Source organism: Octopus bimaculoides, chromosome 14, assembly GCF_046866305.1.
Source record: "Octopus bimaculoides isolate indiv1 chromosome 14, ASM4686630v1, whole genome shotgun sequence".
Lineage (NCBI taxonomy): Eukaryota > Metazoa > Mollusca > Cephalopoda > Octopoda > Octopodidae > Octopus > Octopus bimaculoides.
The window spans coordinates 3487809-3512808 of NC_142941.1; the positions used below are offsets into that span (position 1 = coordinate 3487809).

General features: G+C 37.2%; 3 protein-coding genes across 3 annotated transcripts in view; 1 reads left to right on the plus strand and 2 right to left on the minus strand.

Moving 5' to 3' along the window:
* Positions 1-2272: 2272 nt before the first annotated feature.
* Positions 2273-9036, plus strand: LOC106870048 (protocadherin gamma-B4). The gene is made up of 4 exons (XM_052972917.2): positions 2273-2734; positions 3770-6287; positions 7341-7470; positions 8670-9036. The coding sequence occupies exons 2-4, from the start codon at positions 3984-3986 to the stop codon at positions 9014-9016; spliced, it is 2781 nt and encodes a 926-aa protein (XP_052828877.2). The 5' UTR covers positions 2273-2734; positions 3770-3983; the 3' UTR covers positions 9017-9036.
* LOC149132593 (uncharacterized) lies at positions 8618-12622 on the minus strand. Its single transcript, XM_089362201.1, has one exon. It carries the CDS (start codon positions 12184-12186, stop codon positions 11488-11490), a length of 699 nt encoding a protein of 232 aa, XP_089218327.1. The 5' UTR covers positions 12187-12622; the 3' UTR covers positions 8618-11487.
* Positions 12623-15701: 3079 nt separating this feature from the next.
* LOC106870066 (uncharacterized) overlaps positions 15702-25000 on the minus strand; it is a 9387-nt gene continuing 88 nt past the window's right edge. Inside the window, exons 1-2 of the mRNA XM_014916035.3 lie at positions 24922-25000; positions 15702-21266 (exon numbers count right to left, since the gene is read on the minus strand). The exon at positions 24922-25000 is cut by the window's right edge and continues 88 nt beyond it. Coding sequence (XP_014771521.1) covers positions 19630-21261 — 1632 coding nt within the window. The 5' untranslated portion in view covers positions 21262-21266; positions 24922-25000 and the 3' untranslated portion in view covers positions 15702-19629. The remainder of the gene's footprint in view (positions 21267-24921) is intronic.

Here is a 25000-nt window from a genome sequence, read left to right on the forward strand (position 1 = left end):
ACCCTGTTATAGACACTCGCGTGTTAGTCTCACTGTGATAATTCTGAAGTACGCTTGAGTTCACTTTGTTGTCGCGTAGCACTATTGTCGATCAATGAAACCAGTATCAGTTAACATAACATTGATTCAATTGACTGTAAAAACATGCTTTGTGATTCATCAAAAGGAATCAATACATTACCAAAAGAAAATCCTCTTAAAATGAAGAACTGAAGCCAAAAAAACATGAACAGTTCCTTCTGATATATTTTCATTTTTACCTTCAGATTAGCAGCATTCTGATTCCTGATTGAATAACATAATTGATTTCTAAATGTCTCCCAATATAAGAAATGTTTGCTGCTGCCAGCTTTCTTTATCTTCCCTCCTCCATTTCCATTAAGCATCATTTTCTCTTACACTTTTCACATTCTACAAAATGGATATCTCAAATGAGGCAAATCAATAAATGAGTTCCTGCTCAGAACCAACAATGCTCTGACTATTGATCTATCAATTATTGGAACATTTCCCTGCTAATCGGTGCAGATGTAGCTGCGTGCTTCACAACTTCACTTTGTATGTAGAGTCTCAGGTTCAATCTGAGTATATGACACCTTGAGCAAGTCTCTCTGATAATAACCTTGGGTAGACTAAAGTCTTGTGAGTGGAGTTTGGTAAATGGAAACTATGTGGAAACCCACTGAGTGGCCTGTCAGTTCTTTGCAGGGCCGTATTAAGACCCATGGAGGCCCTAAGCACTTAAAAGGTCTTGGTGACCCCATGTATTTGTAATTCAAAATATCAACAGTAATAAATCATAAGATAAAGTTTTATTTTTCAAAATGAAACAAAACTAACAGTAAGAGGGAAAATAATGTTTATTTTTGTATATTTCCACTTTATTTGTACATGGAAAGTTTTTTCTTCTTTTTTCAGTTGCAAAGTCTTTGATCAGATCCTCAAAACTTAATTTTACATCACACATCCACTTCTATACTTAATAGAGACAAGGCATCCTGAATATTATCTTAGCAAATTCAAAGTGATTTCTTTTGTGCCACAAACCATTTACCATTTCCGTGGTTTCTCCACGCTTCCCTTGATGCCACAAGCACATGTTTCTTTGACAAAATGGTTAATCCATCGCTGGTTCTTTGGACTTGACTGAATCTGTTGCCTGGTTTAACCCTTTCGTTACTGTATTTCTGTTGAGATGCTCTGTAACAAAGAATTTAGTAAAATAACTTAGTTATCATTCTGCTAGTGTTAAGAACATAAATTGTGACTAATATTTGGTGGAAGATTTTTATTCAGAATTTAAGAAAACAAGACTACAGAGCCAGAATCGGTTTCAGCCAGGTTGGTAATGAAAGGGTTAACAACCGACCCACCCCACACCTGGTGCTTTGGGTGACCTTAACAGACCCCACTCAATTACAAAAATCTAGGTTCTACCTTCTGACTTTGCCTAACTTCATTTGTCCCTTTCCCTCTGTCACACAGACCCTAATTAGGGTCACAAACACAGCCATTCTTGATCTCATTCTGTTGTTCTTTATTTCTTCTATTCCTTTATTCCTGTTCTTGTTTCTCTCATGGAACTGTGAGCCCAACTGGAGCACCAACTTAAAGGTTTTTGTCAATCGAAACAAGCCCAGTCCTTATCTGGATGCTTGTATTTATTCAGTCAGTCTTTGTCCTCAAACACCTCCACCCCTCACACTCTGTATATACACAGACACGCACACACACACACACACACACACACTCACACGTGTGTGTATGCAAGTGTATACATGTACATATAACTGGTATAGTCGTGGACACATCACCACCACCACCACAACTATCACTCCTGACACTACAACCATCACCACCACCACCACAATCATCACCGCCACCACAACCATCACCCCTGCCACCATCACAACCATCACCACTGCCACCACAATCAACACCATTGCCACCACAACCATCACCACCACCACGACCATTACCACCACCACCACAACTCCAACTACAACCCCTCCCCACCACCATCTCTACTTCCATCATCACTGATTCTGTCATTATTAATCTCTTCACAGCAAACAGATCTAAAATTGAAATATGTTCCTCTAAAATAAACATATCAGACACTCAATCACTCGTTTCAACCCACCCTGGACCACCACCACCAACATTCTCTTGCATGTTACTCTCACTCCCCCCTCACCTCTTTATTTTATGAGTTGATTATCTAAATCTTAATCCAACTGTAGACTTCTATTCTTTCTCCCTATATACACAGACATATATATATAATGTATATACACACACATCTGCATGGACAACAGATATTAAATGATGACGATGATGATGGGGGAATGGTTGTGGTGGTGATGATGATGATGAGGATAAGGATATACATACATATACATGTGTATGCGTGTCTGTGTGTATACATATATATATATATATATATACACACACACACATATATATGTATAAATATATGTATGTATGTTTATGCATATAAGTGTATGCATGTGTGTGTCTGTCATTCTTGTCTTTCCTAAACCCCACTCCACTACCACCACCACCACCACTTGACGAAACACTAACAAAACAATCACATGACCAAAGGATACCATCCCAGTGCAGCACTGACTGCAACACTACCAATGCCTTAAACCACCCCACAACTGGAGCCACAACTACCACACCACTGGAACTTCAACAACCACACCATTGGAACTACAAAACTAAGCAGGTATGTTCATTTTACTTATTGCATTGTTTTTACTGCAATTAACCTGATTAATTAGTGTAATTTGTTCAGTCATTTTACTTTAGTGAGATTTTGCTGACCAAGTCTCAGTTGTCTGAACATGGCTGAATTAAACTTAGTCTTCTGTTATATTCAACATAATAGCGGTACATTGGTCCATCCATCTGTCTACCTATCTATCTATCTACCTATCTATCTATCTATCTACCTATCTATCTATCTATCTATCTTTCTATCTATCTATCTATCTGTCTATCTAGTCATCTTCTGCATTCATAGCCCATGTTTCGCTATTATACATCATAGTTTTAACACAGGCATCATACAATATGTCTTTCACTCTGAAGGGGGAAAAAACTTCATTGCCAGCAGTGATAGAATCTCCCTGAACTTTTTTCCAGCCCATTCTTACTGTAGATGCTTTCCATTCAAGAGCGATCATCTCCCAACTAATTATATCACCTAAGTAACAAAAACTTATGACTACTTCTTGTGAGGCATTTAAAACAGTCGATTTCCAATGGACTCAGAGTACATATTGTCCCAGTGCATACAAAGTGCACTTTCTCGGTTCACTAACCTCTGGTCCCACGACACCATTTCTGTACCCGTAACTAATAAACACCAATATATACGTCGTTGAATGCTGCAGTTGATAGATTTAGTAACGGTTGATGGAAGAAGTGATTTCATGGCTTATTCAGCCATCGGCTATGTTAGGCAAAACTTGAAGTTTCCGTCAACACAAATTTTACAACATTCTCCTCCTCCTTCTCATGTGTGTTTTCCATGCTGGCATGGGTTGGACAGTTTGACAGGAGCCAATGAGGCAGAGGACTACACCAAGCTTTACTGTCTACTTTGGCAGGGTTTCTGTGGCTGGATGCCCTTCCTAATGTCAACCATTTACCCCACACACACACACACACACATACATTGCAACTGCCACTGTAATTCTCCATTATTGTATCCTTGTTTGCTTTTGTTTTATATTTATTTATGTTTTCTATTCAAAAGTGAAAGCAGTGGCATTGGCTCCTTCGATGTGAACTTTCTGGCCCCTCAAAGATGAAATTACTATAAATAAAGGCTGTCTCCTGTCTTCACCCCAAACTACCTTACCCTGTACCCATCACAGTGCTATCACTGCAGATGAATTACCTGATGTATTCTCCCTGGGGCTTCACGAGTGAAACCACTCTCTCAAAACTGTGTCTAACTTCATTGTGTCATGTTCGCACTCTTACTAGTGTTTATAAACCTCCGGTGCTACTTGTGTGTCGACTTAATATATTATGTGGAAGAAGGCGAAAAACCAAACACATATGTTGGTGACATTGCAGCTGATTCTAAGCTTCTGAACAGCATCAGTGCCAAGGAAATGGATCTGATTCGATTCAGTCAGGTGGGGCAAGGTGTAACAGACGGTTCTCATTTCTTCCGAGTGTCAGAAAAAACAGGTAAGCTGTACACTACTCAAATACTAGATGCTGAGTCGATGTGTGTTCAGAAAATGGAATGTTCCAGAAATGTAGACATTGCAATTAAAAAAGCTGAGACTTTTATGAAAATTCTTGAGATAAAAATATGTGTGTTGGACCTTAATGATCATCAGCCTCAATTTCCGAAGAGTAAAGTGAAAATAGAGTTTTTAGAGGATGATAAAAGGGGGAGAATAAGGAAGATCCCAAGTGCTCTGGATAAAGATATTGGGATATTAAACTCAAAGATAGAATATCAACTGAAGGTCAGTTCTAGTGATCCCTTTTCCTTGACCGTGTCCAAACGCCTGGATGAAACAGATGAACTTTGGATTTCTCTCAAAGACAATCTTGACAGAGAAACAAAAGATATGTACGCTATGCAGGTAATTGCTAAAGACAGTGGTATTCCACCTAAAGAGAGTGTTCTGGATGTTGAAGTAGAAGTTATTGATGTCAATGATAATCCACCAGTATTTACACAGAATGTCTACAACATTACTGCCATCAATGAAAACTATCAGACTTCTCCGATTCTGGTGTTATCAGCAAGTGATGAAGATATGGAGAAAAATGGTGACATCACATACCACTTCAGCATCAACACACCAGAGAATTTAAAATCCCATTTTGAATTGAATGAAAAGACAGGTGAATTGTTCTTGCAAAGGAAGTTTATTTCAGGGCAGAAGCTGACACATTGGTTGTACGTTGAGGCGATTGATGGAGGCAAACCTCCTCTCAGTTCTATGGCTGCTGTTCTAGTGCGTGTCATCAATCAATTGAATCAATCACCAAAGATATACTTCAACTTTGTGTCAAGAGCATCAGGAAAAACAGCCATTATATCTGAACAGATCCAAGTCAGTAGTTTCATTGCATACATTAAAGTGGAAGATGAAGACGTGGGTCAAAATGGTGACATTGAATGTCAGATGAACCATGATAAATTCCAACTGGTTGAATTAGGTCCCAAGAAGTTCAAAGTTATTATTAAAAATAAAGTTGACAGAGAGTTGAATGACTACTATGACGTCACAATCATCTGCCATGACAAGGGTAACCCACCTTTACAGACCAAAGACAAGTTCTCAGTCATCATAACAGACATTAATGATGAACATCCAAAATTTTCTAAGAAATTGTATCAGTTTTGGGCAAAAGAAAACAACCAAGCTAACATCTCAATCGGTGTTCTTAGTGCCACAGATGCAGACCTAGGAGCAGGGGGACAGTTACATTTCTCTCTGTCTTCCAGCAATGAATCTGATACACCATTTCAAATTTCCAAAGATGGAGTGATATCAGCAAAAGAACCATTAGACCGTGAACAACAAGGTTGTTACAAGTTTGAAGTTGTGGCTTGTGATAGAGGGTCCCCATCACTGAGTAGCACAGCAAGTATCAATGTCATAATTACAGATGAAAATGATAATGCACCCTATTTTACATTCCCCCCAAATAACCCCTTTCCCCTGGACATTTCTTACCACAACTCCAGTCAAAACAACATTACCATTTTAAAGGCAAAAGACATAGACTGGGGACAGAATGCTTTCCTTACATACAACATTATCTCAGGAAATAATCGAAGCTTGTTTGATATCAACCATTACTCAGGTTTACTACTATTTGCCCGCCAAATCAGTATCAACGATTCGGGTGTCCATGAGCTACAGATATCTGTGAAGGACAGCGGTACACCTTCTCTCTCGTCTCTTACTAATTTAACTCTGACAGTAACCATTAACAACAAACAAATGAAATCAAAGACATCTGCTCAAAAACAAACAGTAGTAGGATTGGATTCAAGTTTATTGGTCGTCATAATCCTGGTGGCTGTTGTGATGTCTGTGTCGTTTGCAATTCCACTGACATGGTGGATTATTAAATGCAACAACAGGAACAATCAGCATTATCACCGCAAAATCCGTCCATCAGATCAAAGTGCACCTGATCCAGAGGCACATGCAAGTGCATCAACATGCAGACAACCAAACTTAGATGGAGTCAACTCTTCTGTTCTTCTTGAAACAACAGAAATTACACAACAGGTGAGTTGAAAAACTTGTCTAAGCTACCAATATCTACTCTCAAAGATAGAATATAGGGTTCTGAATACCGTACCTAATATACTCCCTCATCTTAGAACAATGTCAGACTTTCGTTTCTAGTCTAAATTCTATACATTACATGCTTCTTGCTGTTGCTTAAGCCAAGGTCTGCTCCAATTCCACACCAGTTAACCTTATGTCACTCTGATTCTTTTCTACACTAGGCACAAGGCCCAAAATTTGGGGGGAGGGGCCAGTCAATTAGATGCAACTGTACTTAATTTATCAACCCGAAAGGATGAAAGGCAAAGTGGACTTCAGTGGAATTTGAACTCAGAACACAAAGACAGACGAAATCCTGCTAAGCTTTTCTGCCAGCTCGCCACCCTCTTCTGTCATTCTGATTGAGAGGTAGGTGTGTGCGTATATGAAGGCTGTGAGCTGGCAGAGTTATTAGCATGATAAGGTGGCGAGTTGGCAGAAACATTATCATGCTGGGTGAAATGCTTAGTGGTATTTCATCTGTCTTTACATTCTGAGTTCAAATTCCTCCGAGGTCAACTTTGCTTTTCATCCTTTTGGGGTTGATAAATTAAATACCAGTTGCGTACTGGGGTCAATGTAATCGACTAGTCCCCTCCCACAAAATTTCAGGCCTTATGCCTATAATACAAAGGATTATTGCACGCGTGCATGTGTGTATGAATGAATCTATATGTATAGTTGTATGTGTATTTATATCCTGTATGTGTGTCACATGTATCTCTGTGTATATTGTGATGTATCTATGCATGTCTGTATATGTGTACAAGTGTGCATACATGTGTATATGTTTGTGTGTATATCTGAATGTGTATGTATGTGTGTGTATCTGTCTTTGTGTATGCGTGTGTCTGTAGATGTGCAAGCATCTATGTGTTTGTATCTGCATGTGTGTGTGTGTGTGTGTACACCACCAATCTTTAGTGTAATTAAGCAAACCCTATTGCAATTCGACCCCTGTATATACTGTGACCCCTATATTCAAACTTTATCAAATCTTACTTCACCTAGACCTGCGTACAAGAATTAGCCATTCCCCCTGGTGGCAGTGATGGAAACCAATTTAGTGTGAACACACTGGCAATTATGCCACCAGATCAAACAGTTCAATTGAATGGTACCGAGATCATCTGTAACCCAGGTAGGCAGGTCTTCATTCCACACATGCATCCCCACATATTACTTAATGTAATGATGAAGATGAGGGTGATGGAGGACGATGGTGGTGGTGGTGGTGGTGGTGGTGGTGGTGGTGACGACGAAATACTGGGATTGGCATAATTGACTGAAAACAATTAAAGGTGGTGCCCCAGCATGACCAGAGCCCAGTATCTCAAACCAATAAAAACAAATAGATTGAGCTGTTAGAACATCAAATATGATACCTTGCAGTATTTGTTCTGACTCCCTCCATTCTGGGTTCAAATTCCACCAAGATCAGATTTGTTTTTCATCCCTTCAGAGTTAATAAAAAGGAGATCAATCGAAGGCAGAACAACTTCAAGACAGATACCTTGTGGTATTTATTCAGATTCTTTGTATTTGGAGTTGAAATTCCATTTTGGCTGAATTCTTTCATTTTTATTCTTTTACTTGTTTCAGTCATTTGACGGTGACCATGCTGGAGCACCGCCTTTAGTCAAACAAATCGATCCCAGGACTTATTCTTCGTAAGCCTAGTACTTATTCTATCGGTCTTTTTTTTGCCAAACCGCTAAGTTACGGGGGACATAAACACACCAGCATCGGTTGTCAAGCGATAGTGGGGGGACAAACACAGACACACAAACATATGCATATATATATATCAACCCATGCTAGCATGGAAAGCGGACGTTAAACGATGATGATGATGATGATGATATACGACGGGCTTCTTTCAGTTTCCATCTACCAAATCCACTCACAAGAAGACACTTGCCCGAGGTGCCACGCAGTGGAACTGAACCCAGAACCATGTGGTCGGTAAGCAAGCTACTTACCACACAGCCACTTGATCCCTTTCCAGTTTAACATCATCGCCTGGCACGTTGGGTACCTTTGAAGGTATTTAGGTCAAGTTTTCAGTTGGAGGACACCTTCATGCCTCCCACCACTCTCAGAGACCCTGTAAAGAATCAAAGGGTGCTGGTCCTTACTTTATATTCTCCCCTTCAGGGTCCCCTACTTTGTCCCTTTAGTTTCATCAGTGTAGTTGTTGGTAAAGGAAAATTTCCCGCTGCTCACCTGTAATCTAGGGATCCACCTTACTGACAAAACAAACATCTGGGAGAAAAAGAAAAAAACACTTTCTAGTTTTCCGAACATGTAAAACCATGTTTTATTTCTTTTATTTTACAGAACATTCTATCGTGCCTTACATTGATGAGAACCCAAGGGTCAGAGCTATGAAGATTCTGCACCGGGCTTTCAGCTGCCCAGACGACCAAACCAATAATATCAGCTATCTTTACAAACTCCACCTGTCTCAGATCAGGGAACTGGTCATTTGCCAACCAAACCTAGTAAGAGGTCCAAGCATAACTTTACATAATGAAAACCAAAGCATCGTCCCTCAGTCGAATGCTGAATCAGTCCAGTATTGCAGACAGAATCAGAAATTATACCGTATCCATTCTGTCAGGCAGAACACACAAAAGACTTGCTATAAGAAACATTGCAACACTTCCACAGAACAAAATGAATAAACGACACAAATATTCTGAAATTTTACTTTGTTTTTCAAGTGTGTGTGGTCTGGTGATTTAAATGTTGAGCTTATGATCATTGGGTTATAGGTTCAATACCTGCACCAGGCAGCACATTGTGTCCTTTTGCAAGGTAGTTCATTTCACATTGCTCCAGTTGACTTCAACTGAAAATGAGTTGCAGTGGTAGCTGGGGCTAAACCCTGTGACAGACTTGTGTCCCATTTAATGAGGAGTCATGTTTTCTTAGTTAAATACCTGCTGTGTTTGTTACACTAAAAGGAAAACTTTACATTTGGGGTCCTGCCTCATTTTGCACTGCAACTGTATCCCTGTTTTAGCATCAGTTCTGATTTGATCAACCACTATTAATTACTTGTAGACAATCACCATTGCCACTTGCTGGAAAGAGTACCAACATTGAGGGTCAAAGGCCCAATGACTGCAGGAGCTAACGTTCTGCAACAGAGGCATCCTGACATCAAAGACAATGATGATAGGAAATTAATCGATTGAGTTAGGGTTGCTGAATGATACTAGCATCTTGTTAAGTATTGAACACTGTTAAAACTGTTATTGGTCTTAAGAGCAACACTCGAACATACATACATTCGGCCTGTGAAGTGATTCCCGATAACAGTTTGGATTGCTCCAGCTGGTACAGATATCATATGTCTCACTTTCTACCTCACTATCTTCACTCACTTGCTACTCTATTACTTATCTTTGTTTTCTTTGTGTGCAGAAAGACTTCCATGACCATCACAAGTGAAACAATGGGGCAGCTACCAGTTAATGCTACCAGCTTCAAGTGTTAGCCTCTGCTGCATTTGAAGGGGGAAAAATCAAATATTAAAATTCTTTTTAGTAATATTTTCTCAGTCAGAAATACGTGTCCGGCTGAGTTCTAATTAATTATCTCCCTTGGATCATTTCACTTTCTGAGATGAAATTACATCTATGAAAGGCCGGACTCTTGCGATCATATACGTATATTGGTTTCATATTTTGGCACAAGGCAAGCAGGTTTGAGGGAAGGGCTAAATCGATTACATCGACTCCAGTACTTCACTAGTACTTATTTTATCGACCCCGAACGGATGAAAGGCATAGTGGAGACCGGCAGAATTTTAACTCAGAACGTATAGAGGGAAGAAATACCTCTAAGCATTTTGCTCTGCATGTTAACGTTTCTTTTCTACTCTAGGCCCGAAATTTTATGGGGCGAGGGACCAGTCGATTAGATCGACCCAGTACACAACTGGTATTTAATTTGTCGACCCCGAAAGGATGAAAGGCAAAGTCGACCTCAGCGGAATTTGAACTCAGAACGTAACGGCAGCTGAAATACCGCTAAGCATTTCGCCCGGCGTGCTAGCGTTTCTGCCAGCTCGCCGCCCTTGCTACTGCAATCATATTGAAAACAAAAACCAACACCGACTATATATGCATGGCATAACTACAGGGTTTTAGTACTGAATAATCCTTTAGTTTAATGCAAAATTGTTCTTAATGTAAGTGGACACTAAAACGTATTTATGTTAAACGCAGTAAAATAAAACATTTGTTGTACCTTAAAAAGCAATGACCCATTGTAGTTGCAAACGAAACTTTCTTTTAACGCCAGTTTCTTTTTTTACAACAAAATGTTTTAACAACATTTTTTATAAGAAGAGAGAAATAACATTAAAAGATCGATTTATCAAGGAGGTAAATCCATAACTACCAAAAAAAGAAAAAAAGAATTAAACAGAAGAGGTGGAGACACAATGTATATGGAGAGGCAGATAGACAGACAGGCAGATGGATGGTTCGATCGATCAATCAATCAAACCAGGAAGTTGGAAATTTTCTGTATTCACCATTAAACACATTTCATTTGCTAATAGGAATTACATGCTGTCCCAAATGTCACTGATAGGTTTCAATTTTTAATAACTTTCTTAACTTTACAAATAAATGTATGAAATTTTGATACAATGTAAAAGACATAATGGAAATTAATATGCACAACTCAAATTTTGCAACACCACTACATCACATGAAAAATATTTGCAGTATTTTCAATTCTAATGCACACTTCACACACTGGATTGCAAACTCATCAAATGCAGCTCCGTTGTCGCCAAGTGACTACTTCCATTTTGCTTGGGGTTTCTTGCTTTTATAACTATCCAGAAGGATAGACATATCATTGAGAACAACAGATTTCGTTGGTGGCCTTGTTACCTCTGTTCTAGCTTTTGGTGGAGTGGAAGAGGCTAGAAAGGGTCAAGTGGTGAAGACATTATTTCGGCCTAGCTAAAGGCATCTGGAAAATGGAAAACTGTTGTCACAGAAAAACCATTGTTCCACCGTGGAAAAAGTTCTGTTGCTGAGTTAATTTAAATTTCGCTATGGTGGATCGAATCCATTTCATGCATGCACGATCCACTACAGATATTATATCAATGAAAAATTGAAGTCGATGTTTAGGCAAAATATTCAGCTTCTTGTTCAGCGATGGCCTTGTCTAAATTGCACTTCACTTTCTCGATATCAACTTTACACTCACAATATTCACTGAGAGCAAATATCAGCTCGGGACACAGATCCTTTAGGCGCACTTGATTGGGCACGAGATTAATAAAAACATAGCATTTCTTATCCAGTGTGGTTTTTTGAGCTTCAATTTTAGCATCCGATGCATCCGACTTTAGGTGTTTGGCAACTAATTTCCACGAATCGTCATCACTTATATGTTCCAAAATATTTTTTAAAACAGTGAAGTTCATATCTTTGATTTCTTCTGCTTTCTCAATAAGGTCAGCTAGGTCTTTGTTGTAAGGAATACACTGATCTGGAAAATACATTTTAATATACCTGTCCATAACAGATTCAACTCTTTTTTTGTATTTCTCTTCAACTTCGTCATCGAAAAACTTCACAAGACATTCAATAATTGTTTCGATGCTTCGTTTTTCATTTGGGGGAGGTAAGGATTTCTCATAATAATAAAGCGGTAACATCGTAACATCATGACAAAACTCTTCAAATACTTGCATATCTTGCAAATTTCTCTCACTTTTTTCCATTTTCATCTTCCATTTCTGCTTTTCATCTTCCAAATATTTATATTTTACCTGATTAAGTTTATTCTGGAAATTACGATTTCTCTTTCGCTTGCTCATTGTTGCGAAGACCCGAAAAACTACGTCTAGGAAACTAGGAAGTAAAACTTTTTAAAATATATATTAAAAAACGAATCGGAAACGATGAAGACGAAACGTATTTACTTTGTGTATGAAGTTCTCTTGTGTTTTAATAACCAGACGTTTTACTATCGCAACCACCCAACTAGGAAATAAAATACTAAGTAAAAGTTTTTTTAAAAAACGAATCGGAAACGATGAAGAAGAAACGTATTTACTTTGTGTATGAAGTTCTCTTGTGTTTTAATAACCAGACGTTTTACTATCGCAACCACCCAACTAGGAAATAAAATACTAAGTAAAAGTTTTTTAAAAAATGAATCGGAAACGATGAAGACGAAACGTATTTACTTTGTCTATGAAGTTCTCTTGTGTTTTAATAACCAGACGTTTTACTATCGCAACCACCCAACTAGGAAATAAAATACAAAGTAAAAGTTTTTTAAAAAATGAATCGGAAACGATGAAGACGAAACGTATTTACTTTGTGTATGAAGTTCTCTTGTGTTTTAATAACCAGACGTTTTACTGTCGCAACCACCCAACTAGGAAATAAACTACAAAATAAAAGTTTAAAAAAAAAAACGAATTAATATAATTCTCGGTAGTATATTAAATGGCTGATTTGTTACTGTTGCCTTGACATTAAATAACAAGATATTTTATTTTTATATCTTCAATATATTTTCCTAATTTTACCTGTTTTCTTTCTTTTCCAATTGAAACATTATTTGGAGAGAGTTGTGATTACCTTGAATGCATCTGCTTAATAATAAGTATTGTCTGAATAGGAGCAAATAGTCATACAGGAGAGAAACTTCTTTGTCTTTTATCATCACAGTTTTGTATAAAAGGTTGGCGTTTAGCACACTGTAGGTGCATCATGTCACCATATAAGTTTGCTCCCCTGTAGTAACAGGACAGTGATGGGGGAAACATTTCTATAGAAAATGCAATGTACTAAAGATTAAAAGGAACCCAGTACATTCTACAGCCCCCAGTATAAGGGAAATAGGAAAATCAAGAAGGCAATGGTTGAAAAACATGTAAGAATGTGTTTAGTGAAGCAACAATTGTAAATAAGTGATATGAAACCCTTGGTCCTGACAACCTCAGTCATATTTGTTGGAGTTAAATTTCATTATCATTATATGTCTGTCCTCCATGCATCTATTAAACAGGTCTCCTCTCATAAAATGTATTACTACTTATAGTCTTTTGTCACCACTTTCATGTGGTCAGCCTGCATCACTTCTTCCTAATCCACAATCTAGGTGGAAATCATAAAGTCTCAAATCCAACGGTATTCTTCCTCTGAATCTGCCCATTCCTAAAGCTTACCTTGACTTCTTCTATTCCTCTTTACTTTGGCCCTCATTTCTACCCCATGCAACAGAAGCCACCGAAGGTCCTTGCTGACTGCAGAGAAAATAATGAAACAATAACAAGAAATGAAATGTAAAAACAAAGGAAAAGACAAATGATTTCTGAGAAACAATTTTTATATGGAAAACAAAATTTATAACAAATTTTCATTGGAAGAGAAAAATATTGTCTTCTTTGTGAGTTGTGCAGTGATAAGAAGGGAAAGTTTATGAAAACTTTAATTTCCATTTGCTAAATTATTTATTGATGTTGTAGATAGACAGAACACTGGTTGTATTGATGTAAAGATGAAGATAAAGAGAAAAAGATTCAGTCTCACCCACATTGGCATCTATTCAAAATTAATTCCCTCTCTCTCTCTCTTTCGGAGAGGCACACACGGCAGTAACTTCCGCCTACCAAATTCAATCAAAGCTTCGGTCGGCAGCAGAAGACACTTGCCCAAGGTGCCATGCGGTGTGACTGAACCCGAAACCATGTAGCTGGGAAGCAAGCTTCCTAACCACACAGCCATGCCCATGCCTATATATATATATATATATATATATATATTTATACTGTAAGAAAGTTGGATCATAAACAACATTGTTATGTCTTTAATAATGGGAGAAGTATTATAATAACAACAGGTGGGGTATTATGCTCCAAAGTAACAGTACAAAGACAGTTCATGAGAGTCAGTCAGATATTTCCATAAAACAGGTATCGTAGATCAGTGAATTCAAAAACATTATCAATAAAGAAAGAATTCAATACAACAGTATTGTGTAACCAGACAGCTGTCATTAAGAAGGAAGCTGTTGCTGTATGGTTGGCAAAACATAAGCTCATAAGCAATTCTATTCAATGTCCCACTTCTAGGTACCAGTGAAATATTGGAAATGTAGTGGTTACAATTTTAGTCAAGTGAGAGACATACATCTTGTCTTTATTTTATAAGTGCAAATCACAACTGGATCTCATGCTGTTTATATAGAAAGATGTGGTCAATGAATCAATCAGATGTTGGGTCAGTACAGTGACCTTTCACACAGTAACATGAAAAACAAATTAATCAAAAATAGGTACTGTGGATATAAACATCCTGTTTGTCAATTTTGAAAAGGATGTTTTTAATGGTTTAACCAAAGGACAATGGATGGTTGCCACCCTTTTTAGAACCTTTGAAACTAATGGGCGAAGGGAGGAAAGTATCCACAGACCTTAGATTTGGTTTGTTTGTATGAAATAGAGTGGATGTCCCTGAAGATACCCAAGGACCAGATGGTACTGTTAAACTAAGCTATGTGTGAACTCTACCATCTAAAGACAGGAATGGTCCTATTAAGGGCAAGCCACCAGTTTCTATTTACCAAATTTCGTTCACAAGGCTTTGGTCAACCCAAAGTTATGGTAGAACACAACTAAGACATCACATGATGGGATTGAACCTAAAACCAAGTAATCAGAAAGTGAACTTCTTAACCACACAGTCACATCCATACCCTTTCACTGCTGGGTACAAGGTTGTAGTGGGTACAATTGAAAAACATTTAACTGAGATATCAAACATGGGAGTCTGTATGTCTCCAGTCAAGAAGATCAAATTCATTTTTGAATTAATAATTGTGCTCCAGCAGGGTACAACGCGTTTCTGTAGTCCCAACAATGACAATATCCTCACACACAACTTAGAAATGGCTTATAAAAAATACCACATCAGTGGTACAAGTGAAACAGAGTTGATATGTAGAGGAGTTTCTCTCAAAATGACAGACAATATTTTCCAACATCTTAACTGTTCTTAATTCGAATATTTGTACCACAAATTATTGGCATTTTAATGTAAATTTTATTTTTTTGCCAATCTGTCATTTATTGTAAGTAATAAATTAATAAATTCACTTCATGTTTTAAAGAATTAGTTATTTGGACGTTTTTACTTTATATATGCCAGTAAGAAAATACAGGTCTTTCCAAATTGCAGGATGGTGCCAACACTGTCAAGAGGATTAATATATGACATTTGCATACACACACCAAAAAACATACATCTATATACACAAACACCTACACAATGAGATTTTCTCTTAGCTCAGCTTAAACAAGAAAGACAAGACTTCCCATCACACATGTTGCTGATAACAAACTTTAATTCCAAACCAGAAAAATATCAAACCATTTGACATCGTTAAGGATTTGAAGCTAAAAGTGAAAATAGAAGGCTAAGTTTTCAAGTATTCTCGGGTAATAACAAACTAAACCCATAGTTGTTATTCTGTTTGTTACACTACAATATGTATGATGTTATTAAATATGTACTAAGGTCTACACTTGTCCAAAGTTTCAAAGAATTCATTAAAAACATTAGGGTTACCTTAGTACAAATTTAAGATGTCCTATTTTGTACAGAATCATGTTAGTCAACCCAGAGAACATGAAGCGTGTTTGTGTACAAAATGGGTTGGTTGCACCAAACAACAGGGATGAATGATATATGAATAGTGTTATCCACACCCAGAGACAGCCATTAAATAGCCACAAGTAGTACAAAGAAAGTAGCCATGTGAGGAAATCTCCCATATAGTCTTTCATCAGTCTAAACTGCATGGCTTCCACATGTAGCTGTTCCATTTGGGGACAAACATGTCTCAGCACAAGATGAACCCCAAAGGGGCAAGATTGAAGGTTAATGGATGTGTATAACATACTGTACCACTCACTAAGCGCAAACCTTTCTAAGGACCACATGGATGAGAAGAGGCTGGTCATCTCATATGTGCAATATACCTTGGTGTAACAAATACTGTTTTTTCAGAAAAAGGCCAACAATCAGGATGGACAAGTAAGACTACAGCCAGGGTAGAGAAGCAGTCAACAAATGAATAGTTACACTGAAGGTATCCTAGGGCCAGAGAGGGTGGGGTTGAATCAGGCAAGAGATTAAAATGGCCTGAGCAACATTCTCACTCCAGGAAGTGCAATGAATCTGTGGGTTAAATGTCATCATTGAAAGCTAAAAGTGAAGAACTTTAAGAGGACGTTAAAGGCTTAAAGTGAGATTGGAGTGAGAAGAGAGAAACTTTTGGACATTGTGTAGAACTGGGAAATGAAAGTCACACTGGAAACAAATTTCCCTTAAGAAACTGTCCAAGAATTGAACAGAAATCAAAGACATGAATGAGAGATTTGCAACAGTGACAGGGAAGCTTAACACCAGATATAGTATGAACATAGTATCCATATTTATGTACCAATGACACCAGACAATAAACAGAAAGTTGATGAACTGTATGAGGACAACATCACAGATCAAAATGAGACAAGATCATAATTGGACACTTTAACAGACAAGTTGGAAATCAAATGACGATAGAGAGTAACAGAAGCTTGAAAAAGTACAACAAAAGCTGATCTCAGAGACAAACAAAATTAGAAATCAGGGGAAAATTATGAGAAAACTGAAGGAATTTTAGAGAAATTTGTCGGGTCATGAAAAAGATATAACCCCTGTCTGCAATCATCAACAGAGAAGGGAAACATATAGTCAAATAGGTGACAAAAGAAAATACCTGAGGACATGACAATATTATAATTGATAATACCATTGATGGAGATGAAGATATAACCTGATACCTTGGCCAAAAAGCACAACATGTGTCAACAATGAGAAAATAACAGAACAATGGAGAGAAAAAAAAATAAGGATTAAGCAAGTAAAACAAGGGAGATAACCACGACCTAGAAGCTCAACTGGCCAATAAATGTGTCAATTAGAGAGCAGTGAAAATAATAGAGAAGACTGTGAATAACAAATTGCCATAGGAGTAGGCAGGCTTTGGAAGTGGTTTCTACAACTTACACAGCATCAACAAACTGACTGAACATAATTCTGTACAATTTATCACTGTACTGAACTGATAGGAAGACTAAGCTGTGAAAGACATTTACATTTGCCCAGAGAAAGTTATCTCCATAGCAGCAGGAATATCAACAGACGAGGCAGAAGGAGTGATAACATTCAGATAAAGAAAGGTATGAACCAAGGTGATACCACATCACCCAAACTTTTCACAACATTGGAAAACATTTTCAGAAAGTTAGACTGGGAGAAGCAAAGAATAAATATCAATGGGAACATCCCACATTATCTCAGATTTGCTGATATCATACAGATATCAGATAGTCTGTAGGATACATAATTATGCTTAGATTCAAGAGTATAATCTAAAGCTGGGAAGGGGCTCAGCTGCACAATAAAAGGATTTCCTATGGGATGTGTAAACTGATTACCTCTGCCAAACTTCCTGCTTTTGTCACACAGCACTGGCACTGCTAAGCTAGGAAGAATATGAAAGCAAGTGTTCAGAACTCCCACCAAATCCAGTATGTGTGTGCTCCAGGAGCCAGTAGCTACTCATTGCAATAATCTTTGTGTCCATACAATACAACAGAGTGGAGTAAAAGCAATCATCGCATTACTTCCTATAACTTATCCAGTTTGACAATATCCTGGTGATTAAAACCTGTGTTTGACAGCACTGGCCCTCTTATAGTAAGCACCCAGAAGAAACTTCCTCAGAGGAGGCCAACTATACTTGTAAGGGGTGAGATGAGACAGTGAAACCAATCTCTCAGTAATCACAATTTGACCAACTTTCTAGGATTCTGATGTCACGATCAAAAAAAGAATGTACAAAAATAATGAAACTTATTTTATTATGTGCAGGCAAAAGACTTGACCTTAAGAACCTCTGAGACAGATGGAAAGATATTTATCCTCAAATTATAGACCTGCCCTGAATTCCTGTAATATAGTGGGTTACACTAAAGGTACCCTAGGGCCAGTGAATGGGGTTAAACCAGGCAACAGATTAAATTTATCACCGAATAACAGGAATGGTCTCTCCAATGGGATGCCACATGATTTCCATCAATTAATTTCATTCACAAAACTTTGCCCAATCCAGTTCTATGGTAGAAAGATACTTGTATGAGGTGCCATGCAGAGGGATTGAACCAAACACTACATGGATGCAAAGCAAACTTCATAACCACACAATCATGCCTGGGCCCAAACTTAAAAAGAGATGACTTTGACCTGTCGGTCTTTTAATTTTTCTCTGTCTTCCCACATCCAATCAGTCATTGTCCTCATTGAAAAAAATCAATAAATACATCATCAGTGTAGATTTATTTACATAAATATTGAAAGAACATTGCCACATAACTTGGCAGGATAAAGCTTGCAAGAAGTTTTTTAAGTATGGAGGGTGTCTAAGACAATCTATCAAGTCATTTCAAAAGTTATAAGCTGAGGTAAATAACTGAGATTTGCAATGTCTCCCTTTTCATAGAAACAAGCATAATTTTTGTTTTTTTATCACATTGGCAATCAAATTAAATGACTATAACAATAGGTTGATAAATTACTCAGTCAGGTCGATTCATATACCTATAACAATTCCTAGAACGTGAATGGAAGACTGCAGTTTACTGAGCTATCAGGAATTAGTTCAGAATATCCCATCATATAGAAATGTAATCAATAAACTGGTGTTTCATCCAAGAGAGGCTGAAGCCAAAATACTCTGATTTTTATGTTTTTAGTTTACAAATAACGATTCACTTGTAGAGCTCAAGTCTCTATGCATAACAGAGTAGATACTGACAGCCTGGAGCCACTTCTAACAGTCTCTCATTAAAAGAAGTACAATGACTGTGACATTAAAGTACTACAAAACTGAGTACACCAACACTTAGTACTACAACTATTGCTGACTCTTCTCTAATATCCCTGGCTATCATTCTGGTCTCACGGCACAGTAACTCTGCTCTCTTTGTTCTCATTTTCCTGACTGATATAAAACCAAGGACCACCCTTACTTCATGGTGGAGTGGTTAGCAACAGGAAGGGCCTTCATTCCGCTGTGGAATAATAGCAATAAAAAAAAGAACTATTTGATCCTGCATACATGGAAAAAAAATGAATGTAAAACAGCAAAAAATTAAACATGAGAAAAAAATAGGAGGTTTGTCTTTGTTAGAAAGTGATTATCATGAGAGGTGATGGAGGACAAAGTTGGTCAAGCGTCCAGGCAAGTATTTCTGAAACTCAATGTTTGCTTGGTTCAAAACTCTGGCAGTGAGACACTGCAGAGAAAGAGGTTCTTTTACAGGAACAAGTTTAGCAGCATCAAAGACAATGTACGGTGATTCTTTGAGAAATTTTCCCAGAAACTGGTTTTGTGTTTCATGACATGTTTGGAGAATAATGTCTGTTGGCTGCCATTTGCCATGAAGCCTTAAAGAAATTGCAGGTTTACTTCCATCTGTAATGCCTTCCTGTTCAGCATGTAACGGTTCTGTCTGAGACAAAACCTTGGTATATCGATCAAGAACAGAACAGGAGAACCTTTGAAAGCTTACTGAATCCCATTTGTGTTGGTAATGAATGAGAATTTGGAGCAAGTTCACCACAAACAGTAACAACGTTTCCCATGCATTCACCTTGTAAGAACTTTTCAAAGATCTTTCTTCACAGTTGCTGTTTTGGAGGGATTCCCAGTTGATGACGATATCACTAGCAATCTGCCGAACAAGATTTATGACCTCTCTGAAGGGCATGGAATAATGTTGATCTTTACTGTATATTTTCCAAAACACCTCCAATTCAAGTGTAACAATATCAGGGCCCGTCACACACCTCATTCTTTGACAGGCTCGAAGTAAATGGCAATATATGTCCCATGCTAGTGAAACATTACCAAGGTCACACTGCAGCCATGCTGCATAACCTAATGCCTCGAGTGAGGTACAGCAAACACCTAATATTTTTTCTGTCACCATTAGTGCAGGAAATTCAAAGATATCAGTGTTGTGTTCAGCTTCATCAAGAGCTTCAATAAATATCTGTGTTGTGGTGCTGTCAAAGTACTGTTGTGGAGAATGTTGTGGGTAAGGAAAAGTTACCAGTAAATAGACGAGTATTCTCCATTGCCAGTGTGTGGCAGCAAGCCGGAAACAATTCTCACCGAGACCATTGTATGTGTAAGGACTGAAGCCCTTCTGGAGGAGAAATTTAAACACCTCTAAGTTACCTTTACAGGCTGCAAAATGCAGAACTGTGTCACCATTTGCATCAGTTGCATATAAATTAGCACCATTTGAAAAGAGGAGATCTACTAACTCCGTGTTAAAGACAGCTTCCATCAATGGAGTCACTCCTTTATGGTCAGGAAAATTAACATCAGAACCTCTTTCAATAAGAAACTTAACAATATCCACATTGCCACCTTTAACAGACATTTTCAGAGCAGTGTTACCCAAATGGTCTTTGACATTGATATTGGCTCCATAATCAAGAAGAATCTGCAACATATTCTTGCAGCGTTCTGATGCAGCCACTAAAAGAGGCGTCACTTGAGCATCGTCATTATATATCACAGGTTGATCAACAGGAACATTGCATTCCTGCAAGAAATACTGAACAAGTTCTAAGTTGTTGTATGAAACAGCTAGAAACAGTGCAGTGAATCCCTGGATCTTTCGGCTGGCAATACGTTTGCGATGTGGCATTTTAAGAGGATCCAGTTTAGACTTCACACCAACAAGGTTACATTTTCTCACATAACGCATCACTTTGTTCGATATGGAAATAATCTGCTCCCCCGTAAGTTGTTGTGACATCTTTCCTAAAAAATAATAAAAATAGCAATAATATTAGTGAGATGTCAGAAATAATAGTTCTTTTATATTATCAAATGGAAATAATAGTTCCTTTATGTTATCATGTGGCTAATTGCAGGTAGGTTCTTCCACTCAACATCACTGTCTTAACCTTCAATAAATGCTAATTATGTAAATATTGATCAACAAACAACCACACAGTTATATGTATGATTATGCCAGAGTTCCCAAGTAGAGAGTATCAAGATGGCATCAGTAATTAAATGAATCTATCAACATCTATAAGCCGGATTTATTTAGAATGTAGACTTTTAATGACTAATTAATTAACAGTTAGTCAGTAAGTTTCTTTTACAATGAAATTTGTAGTCTAAAGGATTTTTAAGTATAATGACCTTATTAACTTACCTTGTATCTTAATTATCCACTTCTAAAAAACAAAAAGGGAAAAAATAGCCAGCTAATTACGTGTCAGCTTGCCAAACATACTTTTAATAGTGAATACTTCCTGAACCAGCAATTAAAAGAGATCTGTCCGTTCACCTTCAACTTCCACAGGACTTTCCTGGCCCTCCACAAAACTCATAGACAGATGACAGAACACTTACGTCCTCCACCATTTTGTAGACACAACTTTAAAACTATTTTAACTGAAATTTCCTGGCAAATCCAGTCTCCTTTCTTGCCAGCAACACAAGAAAACAAAAAGGGCTAGCCATCACACTCAACATAAAAGTACCACCCACAACTAACACAACAACACTGGGAGTTAAACCACAACATCTATGACACACAGAAGATGCTCAAAAGATAGCAAAATGATGCACAAACATACTTAGAGCCATCACAGTTACATTTGGCCAAAACATTGCAGTTCATACACAAGCATTATACAATCTGCATCTCACTTTGAGAGAGAAACGTTTTATTAGCAAAAAAGGTAAAAGCTCTCCAACCCATTCTTATTCTGGCTACTCTACTTCAGGAACATTCACCTCCACTGTTAATTAACTCACCCAAGTAACAGAAGCTACTGACCACTTCAAAGGAACCATCTCAGTGTTTGAGAGAAACTATTTCCTGTGCATGTTTAGTGTTTGTAGCCCCTGTGCAGATACCATATATCAAGTCTGCTTTCTCTTAACCTGCCTGTGATTCTCAAGAAATCGCCCTGGGTCCTATATGCAAAGTTGAGCTTCTCGTCAGCTAATTTTGTCCCTGATATTCACTATTAATAGGCTTGATTTTAATCTAGACCAGCAGTTCTCCATCACGGCTCCCAGGGCCGCATGGACCCTCAAGCATCCTTCCAGCTGAGCCCTGATATTCTCCTCCACCCTCTATAAATATAATAAATTGTTCTTTGATTTGAGTTCTACTTTTTTTTTTTTTTTTTTTTTTGTGCAGCCTCCTAAAAAAACTAATAACTTGGATCTGGCCAGGATATTAAAAGAGGGTGGAGAAGCACCGATTCGGAGGGTCTCTTCCTCCCAGCCTTATTCCAGAATAATACTGTTTACTGAAACATTATTATCATTTCTCTTTATCACAGGTTTTGTTGGAACTCTTGGAGTCTTCCTATCTGCAGCCTTCGGTACCATGCTATCCATTCTTTTCAACGATCTAATACTTTCCTAATTAATCTGGTCATGCCAAGGAGGCAAACCTTTTGTAACAGTTCTACTGGGTACTCGATTCCAATTTCCTTGATATTCCTCTTGATATTTTCTGATATTATTATTATTATTATTATTATTATTTGTACTGCAAAACAAGTTATACAATCTCGCAGTAAATTACAAACCATTGTACAAATTCAGTACTACATAGAGTTTAACAATACATGACGGAAACAATGTTAAAATAACAATAACCAGGAAAGTGAAAATTAAAATTTAAAAAACTGGCCCCAACAATAACGGTGAATGTAAGAATCTTACTTGGATTTACCGAAGTTGTACAATGGTTTGTAATTTACAACGAGATTGCTTTAAATATTATATACTTTTAATGCACAACAAACTTTTTTCCTGAATATGCGCTCTTGAAATTGGGGTGCGCCTTATTGTGCACAAACATCTTTTATGTCAGGAAGGACTAGAGTTAAAAAGATGTGCACTTCTTTCTTTCTGATTACAAAGAAAAATTAAATAAAATTTATCGTCATAATAATCTACATTTTCGAACACATGTATGGATGAAGTAAATACGGGGGAGAGAAAGTTGGATGATGACCTAAAGTGTAGTTATGCCAGCAATATTCTAGAGATGGTCTTACTGAACTCTCATAATTAGAAATAATATATTTCTTAATCTCCCAGAGAGATTTATGCAGTAGCAGCACGATAAAGTGACAGCATGTTGTCAACTTAATGTGACAGTTCCATAAAAGGGAAGAATGCTACTGTTATTTAGCCCTAGGAAACACCGTTTCCTGTTGGACTGACACATGCTAGCTCTCATAAAGAAGTTTTCAATAACTTTTTGCTTAAGAAAACAGCTTTAATTACATTTACCCAAATTAGTAACTATACAATTATCGGTTAATCTCTATGCTTTTTTTTTTTTCATTTTTTTTTGTGACCGGGTGCTAAACTAGAGAATAATACAATCACCATTACGCAATTTAATAGAAGTACTTCTCTCGTTAATAAATGTAAACAATATAATGAGAGGAAACTGAAGTGAACATAAACAAGATCAAAAGTAAAATTAATTGGTCTGTAAAGAAGACGACTTTTTTAAAGCCTTCAACCCTCCGAACAATGGTTCTTCTCTAAAAAATACAAGTTGTACTTTTACTTTCTCGCAACAATTCTAATTTCTCCCACTTTTAACCTGATTAGAATTTTCTTAATATTCCGGCATATATCCTGCTTGTTTGTTTTTTTAAGATAACTTCTTTTCCAATTCTTTGATAAACATAAATACAAAGAGAAGAAGAAAATATCCTCGTCCACTTATTTAATGGAACGAGTTCGATCGCTTCTGTTGTTTTTCAATTTTGCTTTAATATATTTTAAGATTTTCGTCAGATGTTGGAGCGAATTATTTAATATCAATATGGTTTATTAAGAGCAAGTAGATTTTATATATTTCCTTAGAGTTTAACTATTCCTGCCGGAAACAATGTTTAAATAACAATAATCCAGAAAGTGAAAATTTAAAAAACTGGAACCGACAATAATGGGGAATATAAAAATCAAACTTGGATTTACTGAAAAGAAGAGATTCTGGTTGTGCTAAATTCAAACTTTTTTTCTATCCCTGCTTCTCTTTTTTTAACAACACATAAAACTTCATTTGGAGAAAATATAATTTCTTACAATTTACACAAAATATCGGGTTTTATATGAGAGGCTCTTTATCATACTTCTGAACTATATTCCTAATTAATTTTGATGACTTTATACCTAATATATATTGTGTTTGTAAATATATATATAAAAGTATATAACAGGGCTATATATACATATACGTATAGGGTACACGTTTTACCTACATCGAAGGATTCCCTTTTCCGTTTCGGGAATTCAGGAAAACCAAATCAGATTTTTAAATTCTCCTAATTGTCGCTCCTAATTCTAATTACGCCGCTTTCCTCATCATATACCCTATAATAATAAATCATTTAATAATATAAATAATAAATAGACATACCAAAAATGAGATCAGTTTGATCAAAGTGTTGAAGGCAATATGCTGTGTAAAAATGTCATTCTATTCAGAAATTAAGAAA